General features: G+C 43.5%; 1 protein-coding gene across 2 annotated transcripts; it reads right to left on the bottom strand.

Moving 5' to 3' along the window:
* Positions 1-417: 417 nt before the first annotated feature.
* On the bottom strand, positions 418-4,264 carry LOC142636167 (transcription factor bHLH144). 2 transcript variants are annotated; one of them, XM_075810279.1, is made up of 4 exons: positions 4,111-4,264; positions 3,562-3,712; positions 2,963-3,138; positions 418-1,884 (listed from the first exon to the last, which is right to left on the bottom strand). In XM_075810279.1, exon 4 carries the CDS (start codon positions 1,558-1,560, stop codon positions 829-831), a length of 732 nt encoding a protein of 243 aa, XP_075666394.1. In that variant the 5' UTR covers positions 1,561-1,884; positions 2,963-3,138; positions 3,562-3,712; positions 4,111-4,264; the 3' UTR covers positions 418-828. The 2 variants fall into 2 exon arrangements, with proteins under 2 accessions (XP_075666394.1, XP_075666395.1); XM_075810280.1 differs by having other exon boundaries at positions 3,562-3,709; positions 4,111-4,251.
* Between the last annotated feature and the right edge of the window lie 8,738 nt (positions 4,265-13,002).

The raw sequence follows: 13,002 nt of genomic DNA, 5'->3' as shown, positions 1-13,002 counted from the left end.
GGGATGGCACTATGCATGCATGACAATGAGGCAAGACAATGAGTGACTTGATGTGTATTAAAGAAAAAATACAAAAGATATGCATATATGGGAAAAATAACAGTAAAGAATACTAGACCCTACATAGGTTGCCACTAACACCATTAGCTACTACTGGGACTGAAGGAAACCAGAATGCACTATGCATGTACAACCCAGATGTCCATACCTATATGTTTCCTAATGAGAAAAGATCAAAAATTGAGGCTGAGAAAAGAGAAAAAATACCATGAAAAGTCAAGTTGTGAAAACTAATAAGCAATAACATCGTAAATACCTCAAGTTGGAGCTAATGCCTAGTAAAGAATGCAGATACAAGAAAGATGCTTAAGATGGAATCCTAGAATATAAAAACCAAAGTATCAAAAGCAGAGCGGAGGCAGGGAAAACACAACTGAAATTTTAAACACATTCATAACCATAACGTCACTTTTAAGTAATGGCAACAAGCCAGATAGAACAAGTGGCAGCTAGAGAAATAGTGAGCAGCTTACACATCAAACCACTGATCCAAGTCCAACTCTTCCCTCCATCGAATACTATAAACACAGAGGTCATGATAGAAACTAACAAGTGTTTAACTCTGAAAGTCACAGCTTGTGGAGCACTCCAAAAATACAAGTATAAAGGATTTTCTTACACAACCATGAGTATTGAATACCTGTAACTATTATTACCTTAATACCATCTTGAGGCAAGTGAGACAGGCAGGAGGAGGAGGCAGGAGAGAGCCATATAATACATGAAGCTTAATTTTGAAATGGAGTTCAGTCCCTTACCATGGCAGTCTTAAGACAAATTCTTTAGATCCCCGACTCCGAGCTTCTGTACTTCAACCTTGAGAGACTTGAGGTACCTAACAGCTTCATCTAGTACAGCTACAGTATTCATTTGATCACCACCAGGTACTATTCCTCTCAGTGCCCTCACCATCTTCTTCATTTTCTTCTGCTTCCTTTCACTATTGCAGCTGTCACCGCTGCCTGAGGACATCTGATTAAAAGAAGACAATCTATTCTTCTTTGGTTTTGAACCATAGTTCGAGAAAGAATCAGGAGACGCAGTTTGATAATCTTCATCAGTCCGTGCTGTGCTAACCACTTCATCATCATATTCTTCTTGCTCATCCTCTTCCAAACTCAACAACGCATCAATATCATCTGAATCTTCTTTCAGTGGAGAGGATATTTCTCTTTCTATATGATCAGCTTCTTTTACCTCAAAATTGTCTTCAACATACGTAGCTCCGATGTTTACACCAGTAGCACTAAATTTGTGGGCAATTGCAGGGTGGAACATAACTTGGCTTCGCTGATCAGTTTGATCAAAGATGATAAAATTCTTTGGACAGACCTCAGAAGGTTGAAATTCGACACCATGGAAGGGTGTCAATTGCTTAGCAGTTGGAGTTAGAACTGCATCAAAGCCAGATGCAACTGGAATATGCATGTAACCATTCCCCACTTGATTTGCTAGAGGGAGCACTGCCTTTTTGCGGAAAAAATGTTGGTCACTCTGCATCTGGAGTCCTATTTTCTATTTAATTAAAAAGTCCACGAAACAATGGAGTTCACACTTTTGCACTGGCAACTGGCAATTATTCTATTATCAATTAGACGAAGATTCCTAAGGTGATGATTAAATTAAGGTATCGACATTCTGGTACAAGAAAGCTGTTTTTCCAAATAAACACTTACGGAGCTACCACCATTAAATGCTCATCTCTATCATTGCCTTCTTATGTATGAATGCAACCAAAGGCAGTCAGTCCCAAATCCCAATGTCCCAAAACTTGAAAATAGTAGACTACGTAACAGGTTTAAGCAACTGTCGGAAATACTCAGCCTGTAACAGATAATAAAAGTCATTAAAGTAATGACCCATTAAACATACAATCAGACAAAGGAAGCACAGTGTTTAGAAGATGTTCTCATAAAGTCCACGAATGGAGAAGTGTAAGAGATACTAATTATGAAAAAATTAAATAAAAAAAAAAAAAAAACCCCTTTATAAGTTAAAGATGAACTTTCTAATAATTAAATGAAACAAATAAATGGACAAATCCCAAGTGCAAATTTCTTCTAGACTGCTCAAACTATTCCATGGAGTTAAAGGTACAAAAATTGCAAGATGACCAATGTTCACAATCTGATTTGAATTGAATTTTGAAAGTAAGTAAAGTTTTAAAACTTTTACAGGATTTCAATCTTCCACCTTTGGCTTCAAACAGAGAGGCCCCAAACCATTCCCAGGAAGAATCACGGGTGCATTAGGTAAAAGAGGGAGGCATGATGTTATTCTTATACAATCAGGCCTCTTAATTTCCCCCATTCTTATCTAAATGCAATTGAAGGTTTGCTTCACTTAAACTTTCAATATATCTATCTATATATATATATATATATATATAGAGAGAGAGAGAGAGAGAGAGACAGAGAGAGAGAGAACTGAAGAACTAGTGCACATGCATGCTGGAATATTCATACATAATTCCCTAATAATACATCTACTGGACAGCTGAAATAATTATATCAATAAACTCCAATTTTTAATGGCCACAACAACATATATAAACTTTAATGAAGATATTTAACATACTATCATGACAGGAGACTAGCAATTCGCATGTAACCAGTTCTTTAATGAATGTCATTTATTATCCAACGCATAAGCCAGAACATGGCTCTGACAGAGGTTAGAAATGAAATATAACATGGAAATTAAACAAAGCTTGGAAATACTTTTCCACAGAACACAACCGTAACCATATTAAGATACACCAATTCTATATCACAAGCACCCCAGAAGCTTCACATAAGGATTATGCATTGCAGAAGGAGACAAGGCAGAGTAAATCACTAAAAGCTATAAAGATTCATGCTTTAATCAATTTCACAACAAGAAAATAGGAAACCACTTTTACCTGGCAAACTTGTATCAGTTGATAGTATGTGATGATCCCAACACTCATTTTAATCTTCCCAACTTCTTTCACTGCTCGATATCTTTTTATGGTTACTCCAATGTACATTCTCACTCCTCCCACCAGTTTTAAATTAAGTCAAAAGTACAAGCTAAAAGAACCTCTTCACAAACCACCTACAGAGAATCAAGAAAAAAAAAACCCACTTACGATCAATGAGAGAAACATGAAACAAACACATGTAGCCAAATGTTAAACAACAGAATATTTCCAAAATGACAAATCTTTTCGTAATTCGGATTGGGAAAATTTACAAACATCCATTCATCTGTGTCCACACCTCGCTCACACAGGTTCTCATTTTAGGCAAAACAAATGAAAAGAATCACAAAATTATGTGACAACAAAATGACATAAATCCCACATTCAAAAATTCAGTTTTCAATTCTTTCCACAGCTTATTTACACACCAAACATAATTGCATAAAATTAAACTTTTTTTCTTCCATTACCTGATTCAGATAATAATAACAAAATCAATTCAAAGCAATTAACAACAATTACCACATACTAAACACAAGGTAGAGACAGAAACTCACCAAAACGAAATGGAATTACAGTATAACACGAAAGAACACAACCAAGCGAACACAGTTCATCTTGTAATACACAAAAGAGGACGTCCACGGCATCTTGATTTTGTTTCTTCAATCCCCAATTCTTCAAGAAAATTTTGAACTCAAGCTTCTACTGCAAATCACAAAAACCCAATACAGAAAAAATTAATAGTCCTACTGAACTAAAGGTCAAAATTTTATTATTATTATTATTTTTTTTTTTTAATTTTAAAAGCAAATCTTTCAGCTTGACTTTAAATCGCTAGGAAGAATGCAAGAAAATACATAAGATTCAATGATTTCATTTCATTATCTCAGCAACCAAACAGAGGATAAAGCAAGATTTGTCAAAAGAAAACCAAAATTAAAAATCTCCACAACAAGCTCTACTCGGATTCTAGATCATAATCACATAACAAACCCTAGAAACACAACAGAACAAAATACACTAAAAAATCTCAAACAACAAAACAGTGCAAACAACGAATCCAAAAATAAAAAACAGAAAAAAGAAAATCAAAATTTCCGAACCTGTTGAGAAATTTTCCTAGATTTGCGCTATCAATTGAATTGAGGACTAGAGAGAGAGAGAGAGAGAGAGTGGGTATGGGAATGGGATCGGGGGAATGGGTGGTGTTTGGGTGCGTTTAATTATTAAGTTTGGGGATGTGTGCCTTTTGGGTTTGGGTTTTTGGTTTTTGTTGGATTAGGAGTTATGTTACGAGACAGGGTGGAGTCAAACGCGGAGAACGGGAGCCGTTGGATTAGAGTTGTTGGGCCTTGGAAATGGTTTCCGTTTAATGCGGGATTGTGTATTCACCGTTGGATCTAGCACGCGTGCGTGCCTGGATTGGGGGGGGGCTAGTGGGCCCTCACTAGCTTTGACGATTATACCCTTCGTGTTATCGACTCTTCTACGCTTTCCCAACCTTTCTATTATCTCCCCACTCGCTTTTAAAATTTAAGGTACTTTTTTTTTTAATAAAAAAACTATTAATTTAATACTTAGAGCTACATAATTTGAATAATTTAAAATGTATAAATTGAGTTCCTAGCTCTTTGCATCCCACCCCTTTATATATATATATATATATATATATATGCTTTTTATCTTATATTATCTTTACCACAATTATAATAATTCTCATTTCTACTCTTTGGATATATATTTTCTCACAAACTATATTATTTTAAAGAATTTTAAATAATTAAGTGAATTTATGTTAACTTTAATTGATAAAATTTCTTATTATTAAATAAAATATTTGGATTTCGAATTCCACTAATACTAAAAAGTAAAGACCGAATAGAAAGTAATTATTATAAAATAGACACCATAATCATAAGTTAAAAACTTTGTTGCATTTATCAAAAAGAATTTTATGTAATGGATCAAATAAGTTAAAAAAAATTTCTTCAAAAAAAATTAATAATTATTATGATGTAGGATGAAAACACTCAAACCACCCAAACCGTCCATGGACGGTCATCACCTCGGCAGCCGTCCAGAAGTTATCCTCAGGACGAGGGTAACGAACAAGGACGTCCAGAGGGTGATAGCGAAGCTACATCCCTCGTCCGTGGGATGCGCACAGCCTACCCTGAGAGGACTCGTCCACGTAAAGATCCTCGGACTAGGATTTTACACTTGGAATCAGCAGGTGCACTCGACGAAGGAAATTCAGGACGAGGGTATCATACTTAGGAGAATCTCCGAATATAATGTGACAATCCCTTATCCCACGCATAACGGTCATGTATCCGTTGTGAAATAGAAGTGTAACTCCTGAACGGTTATGGCAGTTACGTTTAAGCCTCGAATCCGGGGAGAGGTTCCTATTTCGATAACCGTCTATACGAAGGCACTATATAAAGATCGATTCGGGAAAAGGCAAAGGTATGTTCGCTTTTACTCAAAAAAGTTGGAACTCGCATTACTTAGAGGAAAAACTAACTTTACCATCGGAGGATTTTTGGCCGGCGGCACGGCCGCCTTTGATACGCTTTTCTTTCTTTTTCAAAGCCGTAGAAAGAACCGCAGTCCTTTCAAGTCCGAAGCATCCATTTACCGATTTTCTTGGCATCATCGGGGCCATGGCGCCGTACGTGGGAAGAGTAAACTTGTTATTCTATCCCGGACAAAGGTTGAATGGTTCGAACAAGATCAGGGCTACCGGCCCGGGCCACTGAGAGTAGGGATGCTTCCGGCAATCCCCTTCGTGATCGCATCGGCACACATGTAATGCAACCGCCTTCTATGCGCACATGCAATCCATGGCCGCCGCATGGCGTAAGCCGACGCGTCGGAACCGGGAATTGAATAAGGAGATCAACTTCGGGAGGCGGCGTCAAGGACACATGGAGGGAAGTGGGCCCCAAGTCGTGAAGGAGGAGGGGAGAACGTAGAGTCCGAAGATTAAACAAGGGGTACCGCTTCGAAGGGTGCCGCACTTGGAAAAAGAAATGGACCCGATGAGAAAAGCCATGGATGAAATGAGGGAAAACATGAGGCGAGCAAACCCGGTAGATGATATGGTCCACCGAACGGACTCCCCTTTCACAGCCTCCATCAACGGTCACCCTCTACCCCCGAAGTTCAAAATGCCTTCTCTAGACTCGTACGATGGAAATCGCGACCCTCGCGATCACATTGCAACTTTCAAGACGACCATGCACTGCAGGCGGTCCCGAACGAGATCATGTGCGTAGCTTTTCCCACCACTCTCAAGGGACCGGCGCCGAGTGTGGTTCGGCAAGATTCCCCCGAAACTCAAAGGTGGGATCATTTGAAGAACCGAGTAGGCTGTTTGTCAACAACTTCATTGGAGGACGGCGTCACAAGCGTTCCTCCTACCGCCAACTTGACCATAGAGCAAGGGGACAATGAGAGTTTGCGATCTTTTATCACCCGGTTTAACGAGAGAAGCCTTAACGGTGGACGAGATGGATGACAAGCTATTGCTGGCCGCTTTCCACAATGGGGTCAATTCTCGACTTGTTTATTCATAAGCTCTACGAGCAGGAACCACGTACTATGGCCGAGCTTGTCCATTCGGCCCGTAATTTTATGAATGCCGAAGACGCCATCATAGCCAAGAAAAGAAAAAGGGCAAGAGCGCCTGGAGGTGGGCCACCATCGCTACCAGACCCGGGGACCTCGTCCGAAGAAAGTTCGGGTAGACGAGAGAAAAGATAAGGATGGTAAGAAGGCCGAGTTCCTCCTCAAGGAATCGGCAATACACGCCCCGACTATGCCGTTAGAGCGGGTTCTTATGCGGATCAAGGATGATCCGTCCTTGAAGTGGCCGGACAAAATGAAGGGAGACCCCAACAAGCGTAATAGGAGCAAGTACCGCCGTTTTCATAGGGACCACGGGCATGATACGGGCGAGTGCTTTGACTTGAAGCAACGGATAGAAAATCTCATTAGACGAGGGGAAATTGAGGAACTTCCCTTGGACGAGACCGAGAGAGATGAGAAAATGAAGGCCAAGGTGGAAGAATCATCACGCCCCCACTAGGAGAAATAAGGGTAATTATAGGAGGAAGCTCGACGGCGCGGTCGTCCAAATCAAGGAAGACATACCCGAGGGTGGGTGCGTGAACATCCAACGGTCTGGACGACCTCCTAGGCGAGGGAGGTAGACCAACGAACCGTTACTTTCACTTGACGAGGAGGCAGACGAATTCACCATCCACACGATGACGCGATAGTCATCACCCTACTCATCTCCGACTACACGACCGAGGGTATTGATAGACAATGGCGGCTACTGCGGACATTCTCTACTACCCCGCGTTCCAACAAATGAAGCTAGGACGAGATCGGCTTCGACCGCGTGAACTCGCCGTTGGTGGGATTCGGAGGAATGAAGGTGCAACCTCGTGGGCACCATCATGTTGCCGGTGGTCGTCTCGGGACGTATCCGCGGCGGATAACCAAAGAGGTGAATTTCCTTGTTGTTGATTGTGCATCGTCATACAATGCAATTATTGGAAGGCCAACTTTGAACAACTCGGAAAGCGGTAACCTCTACCTACCACCTGTCCATTAAAATCCCGACCGAGCACGGAGTAGGCCGGGTACAAGGAGACCCGGTGGCCGCCAGAATGCTACTTAGCCATGCCGGCCATGGACGAGCATATGCGGACGATGAGTATAAACGGAAAAGGGTCGTGGCCGAGCCCACCGAAGCATTAGAGGACGTCCCTTTGGACGATGACCGGCCCGAGAAGTCTACCGTAGTTGGGGCGAGCATGGAAGAGGGGGCAAAGCACGCTTTGGTCCGGCTTCGAGGAAAAACCTCGATGTCTTTGCATGGATTCATGAGGACATGCCCGGCATTGATCCAAACGTCATTACCCACGGCTGAACGTGTGTCCCTATTCGAAACCAAAGGCGTCGAAGAGAAGAGTTTTTGCTCCCGAGTGAGATAATGCCGTTAAGGAAGAGGTGCAGAAGTTGGTCGCCGCGAAGTTTATCCGAGAAGTTCATTACCCAGACTGGTTGGCGAACGTAGTCATGGTCAGAAAAGCCAATGGCAAGTGGCGGATGTGCGTGGACTTCACTGATCTCAACAAAGCTTGCCCCAAGGATAGCTACCCATTGCCGCGCATTGACCAGTTAGTGGACTCGACGGCAGGTCACATGATACTTAGCTTCATGGACGCTTTCTCAGGGTACAACCAGATTCAGATGAATGAAGCGGATCAGGAGAAGACCTCATTCGTCACAAGTCAAGGGTTGTATTGCTACAAGGTTATGCCCTTCGGTTTGAAGAACGCAGGGGCGACCTACCAAAGGCTGGTTAACCATATGTTCCGTCCTTAAATCGGGTGAAATGTGGAGGTTTATGTGGACGACATGCTGGTGAAGAGCCAGGACGAGGATAAACATCTTGACGACCTTCAAGAGACTTTTGATACGTTACGACGGTACCACATGAAGTTAAATTCGAGCAAGTGTGCTTTCGGAGTTTCGTCGGGTAAGTTCTTGGGGTTTATGGTGTCGCACAGGGGAATTGAGGCGAATCCGGATAAAATCCAGGCGATACTGAACATGGAGCCACCGAGAAATATCAAGGAAGTCCAGTCTCTTACTGGACGAGTCGCCGCCCTCAACAGGTTTGTATTGAAAGCTACTGACAAATATTTACCTTTCTTTAAAGTCCTTAGGAAGGCTTTTGAATGGACGGACGAGTGTCAAAAGGCCTTCCAAGACCTGAAGGCGTATCTAATGACGGCCCCATTGTTGAGTCCGTCTGTACCTAGGGAAGAGTTGTACTTGTACTTGGCAGTGTCCCCACACGCAATAAGCTCAGCGTTGGTCAGAGAAGAGGGGAGAGTCCAGAGGCCGGTCTATTACACAAGCCACGCGATGAGAGGGGCAGAAGGACGATACCTGATGATGGAGAAACTAGCCTTCGCATTAGTCACGGCTTCCTGCAGGAAGCCGAGACATTATTTTCGTGCACACGTCATCAACGTCCCGACGTACCATCCCATAAAAAAGGCGATGAGCAAGTTGGAAGGCGGACGCTGGTACGGTGGGCCGTTGAGCTCGGCCGAGTTCGATGTCAAGTACCTCCCGAGGAGCACAATAAAAGCGCAAGCGTTGGTAGATTTCATTGCGGTACCCCCGCCGGACGACCTGAACAAGGATGAAGGAAATGAAATGTGGGTGGTAAATGTAGACGGATCGTCCACAATGTATGCAAGAGGGATTGGAATTGTACTGAAGTCCCCTGAGGGTGACAAGCTGGAGTATGCGGGCCGTCTGCAGTATCCAACTACCAATAACGAGGCTGAGTATGAGGCTCTACTCAAGGGGTTGGAATTGGCCAAGTCCTTAGGGTTGGAGTCGTTAACAATCAAAGGAGACTCTCAACTGGTCATCAACCAAGTAAATGGGATGTGTGATGTCAAGGAGGATCGAATGAAGAAGTACCTTAACAAAGTGAAACGCCTTGCCCGAAAATTTTCAGCCATAAGTTTTATTCAACTTCCTAGGGAGGAGAATGCAGAAGCAGACGCCTTGGCGAAAGCCGCCTCGGCAGGGGTTATAGACGAGTTCGACGACATCCAGTACATGCCGAGTATAGACATCCTCGACATACACAGATGGGAGGAGGAGAGAATTGGATGAGTCCGATAATAATTTACCTCAAGGATGGGAGGCTTCCGGAGGACAAGGACGAGGCGAGAAAGTTGAGGGGTCGTCGGCCAAGTATGTCCTCATTAATGAAGTGTTGTACAAGCGAGGCTTTTCCCAACCTTACTTAAGATGCTTGGCTCTGACGAGTCAAACTATGTTCTAAGTGGAAGTTCATGAAGGATCGTGTGGAAATCATTCGGGGGCAAGGTCCTCTTGTCCATAAGGTCATCCGTGCCGCTACTATCGTGGCCAACAATGCGGCGGACACTAAAGCCTATGTCAAGGTATGTGACCAATGCCGGCCGTTATAGCAACGTGCCTAGACGGCCGTCAAAAGTACTGTAGACCCCAAATGACGGCCCCATGGCCCTTGCACGGTCGGGCTGGATATCACGGGTCCTTTCCCCCGTAGGAATCCGGCGAGATGAAATTTCGGTGGTTGGAATAGATTACTTTACCAAGTGGGTAGAAGCCGAGCCTCTTGCGGCAATCACTCGGCGAACGTGAAAAATTTCGTATGGAAGAACATCCTATGCAGTTCGAGTACCCGGGGTATTAGTATCCGACAACGGGCGTCAATTTGACAACGCACCCTTCGTGGACTTCGCAATCATTTTGGAATTAAGAATCACTACTCTTCACCCTCCCATCCACAAGCAAATGGGCAAGCGAAGTGGCAAACCGATCCCCGTTGAAAATCATCAAGACTCGGCTTGAGGGGGCAAAAGGGATATGGTCGGACGAGCTACCGGGTGTTCTTTGGGCCTATAGGACGACCGCACGAACTCCAACGGGAGAGACCCCGTTCAAACTAGCCTATGGGAGTGAAGGTCATACCGGCGGAGGTCCACATGGCGAGTCACCGAGTGATGGAGTACCGGGAGAAAGACAACGGGGAACAACTTCGCCTCGACCTCGATCTTATCGATGAGGTAAGAATGGATGCGGAACAACGGACGGCAAGGTACAAAAATCTCATGGCCGAACGGCATGACGCCATGGTGAAACCCAAACGGTTCGGTATGGGGGACCTTGTCCTCAAAAGTGGTCTCCTTGGCGACCAGAACCCGGCTCATGGAAAATCGGGGACCCAATTGGGAAGGACCCTACGGGGTAATCATCGCAAAAGGCAAGGGTCCTACTACCGAAGCCCTAGACGGGCGGAAGTTAGAGCATCCTTGGAACGTGGAACATCTGCGAAGGTACTATCAGTGATGAGCGGGGACAAGGGAAGTCAGTGGCAAAATTACAGTTGTGATTTGCGTGTTTGCTTATATTTACTTGTGCTTTTACTACTATTATGGTGTGTTATGAATAAAAGTGCACTAGTTCTTAAACTTTTACACTACTTACAGACTAGCTTATGAAAGACGATGCTATGTACTTGATATCTTAATAAGGCACTAGCTTGTAAGCGTGTGCCAAGTTTGTGAGCAATGTTCATGTAATAATATGGTTTGGATTTCTTATGTACTTGAATTCCAGTTTCCTTGATAATATCCACGGACGAGGCAAAAGCCTTAGACAAATAAAATCTCGAGACGAAGGCAAACTCGTCTAAGATTTCCTTTAAATGAGGATAAAGCAAAGAAAAAATGCTAAGGCATGCTCGTCCAAGATTCCTTTAAAAAAAAAAAAATGAGAACAAAGCAAAGGGAAAAATGCTAAGGCCTTCTCGTCCAAAACTTTCCTTCAAAAAAGGATAAAGCAAGAGAAAGAAGCCAAGGATTGCTCGTCCAAAGCTTTCCTTCAAAAAAGGCAAGAGAAAGAAGCCAAGGACTGCTCGTCCAAAGCTTTCCTTCAAAAAGGATAAAGCAAGAGAAAGAAGCCAAGGACTGCTCGTCCAAAGCTTTCCTTCAAAAAAAAAAAAAAGAATAAAGCAAAAGGAAGAAGGCCAAGGCCCACTCGTCTAAGGAAGAAAAGTAAGCCTTAAGATATAACATTCCAGAGACGAGCACTCGTCAAGACGAGAAAACACAAACATTATAAACTGCTTTCGAGAAGGCGAATAATAATTGCCTAAAGGACAGGCTAAAGTAATGCAGTCATCATCAGTCCTAAGTGGGTCGTCCATAAAAAGATTGTAGACGGTCATTCAACACTTAGAGCATAGGTTAAAGGACAATGACATAAATGATAACAAACAAAGAAGATATTCTTTAACTTGAAAAGGGTAGACGGCCACCGTCCAAAAACCCTTATAAAATAAACAGTAAAAGACATTGTTCATAAGCTCGTCTAGAACACTCTAGACGAGGAAATTGTACTTGAATAACATTTCAAATTCTCAAATACATTTTAAATAAAAAAGAGGAAAAGAGAAAAGAAGAAAGCTAAACAACAATAACAACTTCTTCAAGAGGAAGGGGCATCAACGTTGGGGTCGTCCTGAGCTGGTTTGGTGGAAGCGTCGTCCTCGATGTTGACATCGTCTGAGCCTGTGTGGACGAGGGAACTTGTAGCAGCAGCAAGGTTGAGTTTAATGGTGCTAAAGTCAACTTCAGGAAAGTTGTCCATAGCATCCATTCTAAAGTCCTCAAACCCTGCTGCGTAGTTTGTATCCATCAGGTTAGTGAACTCTTTGGACGCTTTGAATTCTTCCACTGCCTCGTCTTTAGCCTTCTTCAAAAGTAGATTCAGCTCGTCGTTCTCCTTTTGAAGAAGTTCAAGACGCTCGTCTTTCCTAGCAAAGCTTCGGACTTCCGCCCCACCAAAGCCTTGAACTCCTCGGCCTCGTCCTTGGCCTTGTTCGCCACCTCCTCGCCCACGTCCTATAGTCGTTTTGACCTCTTCTATTCTTTTCTCCCGGGAGGACCCTCGTCCCGTCCATCTCCGTGGCTGCTGGACGCAGCTATGAACTTGGACATTGCCTACATAGAAGAATAGGAAGTTCAGATGATAGAAGTAATATTGGGAAAACATGGACAAATTAGGACGAGGCAAAGATGGTTACCTTGAAGAGATCGTGGATGCCAGAGTGCTCGAACTCTTTCAAGGACATGTCGTAGCACGCGGCTACGTCCTCGCCCTTCACACTTCGGAATCGTTCCAAGCCCGATCCTCGTTCTCCAATAAATTTGTAGAAGTCCTTTGAGGAGGCTGGGACGAGTCAGGAGCAGGGGACTTGGACGGAGTGGCGCTGAGGGGCGTGGACGAATCTACGTCAACGACCAGACTACTGGCCGGGAGTGAGGAAGTTCAGGCCTAACGGTTTCAGTCCTAGACGGCCCGGACTTAGCTTTCTTCCCCCGACGACTTGGCAAGCTAGC

The sequence above is a fragment of the Castanea sativa genome, chromosome 5 (assembly GCF_040712315.1).
Source record: "Castanea sativa cultivar Marrone di Chiusa Pesio chromosome 5, ASM4071231v1".
In the NCBI taxonomy this organism is placed as follows: Eukaryota; Viridiplantae; Streptophyta; class Magnoliopsida; order Fagales; family Fagaceae; genus Castanea; species Castanea sativa.
This window is presented reverse-complemented; position numbering and strand designations above follow the sequence as displayed.

Excerpts from the sequence above, each read along its gene's own strand:
- LOC142636167 (XM_075810279.1), bottom strand. The coding sequence starts at position 1,560 with ATGCAGAGTGACCAACATTTTTTCCGCAAAAAGGCAGTGCTCCCTCTA.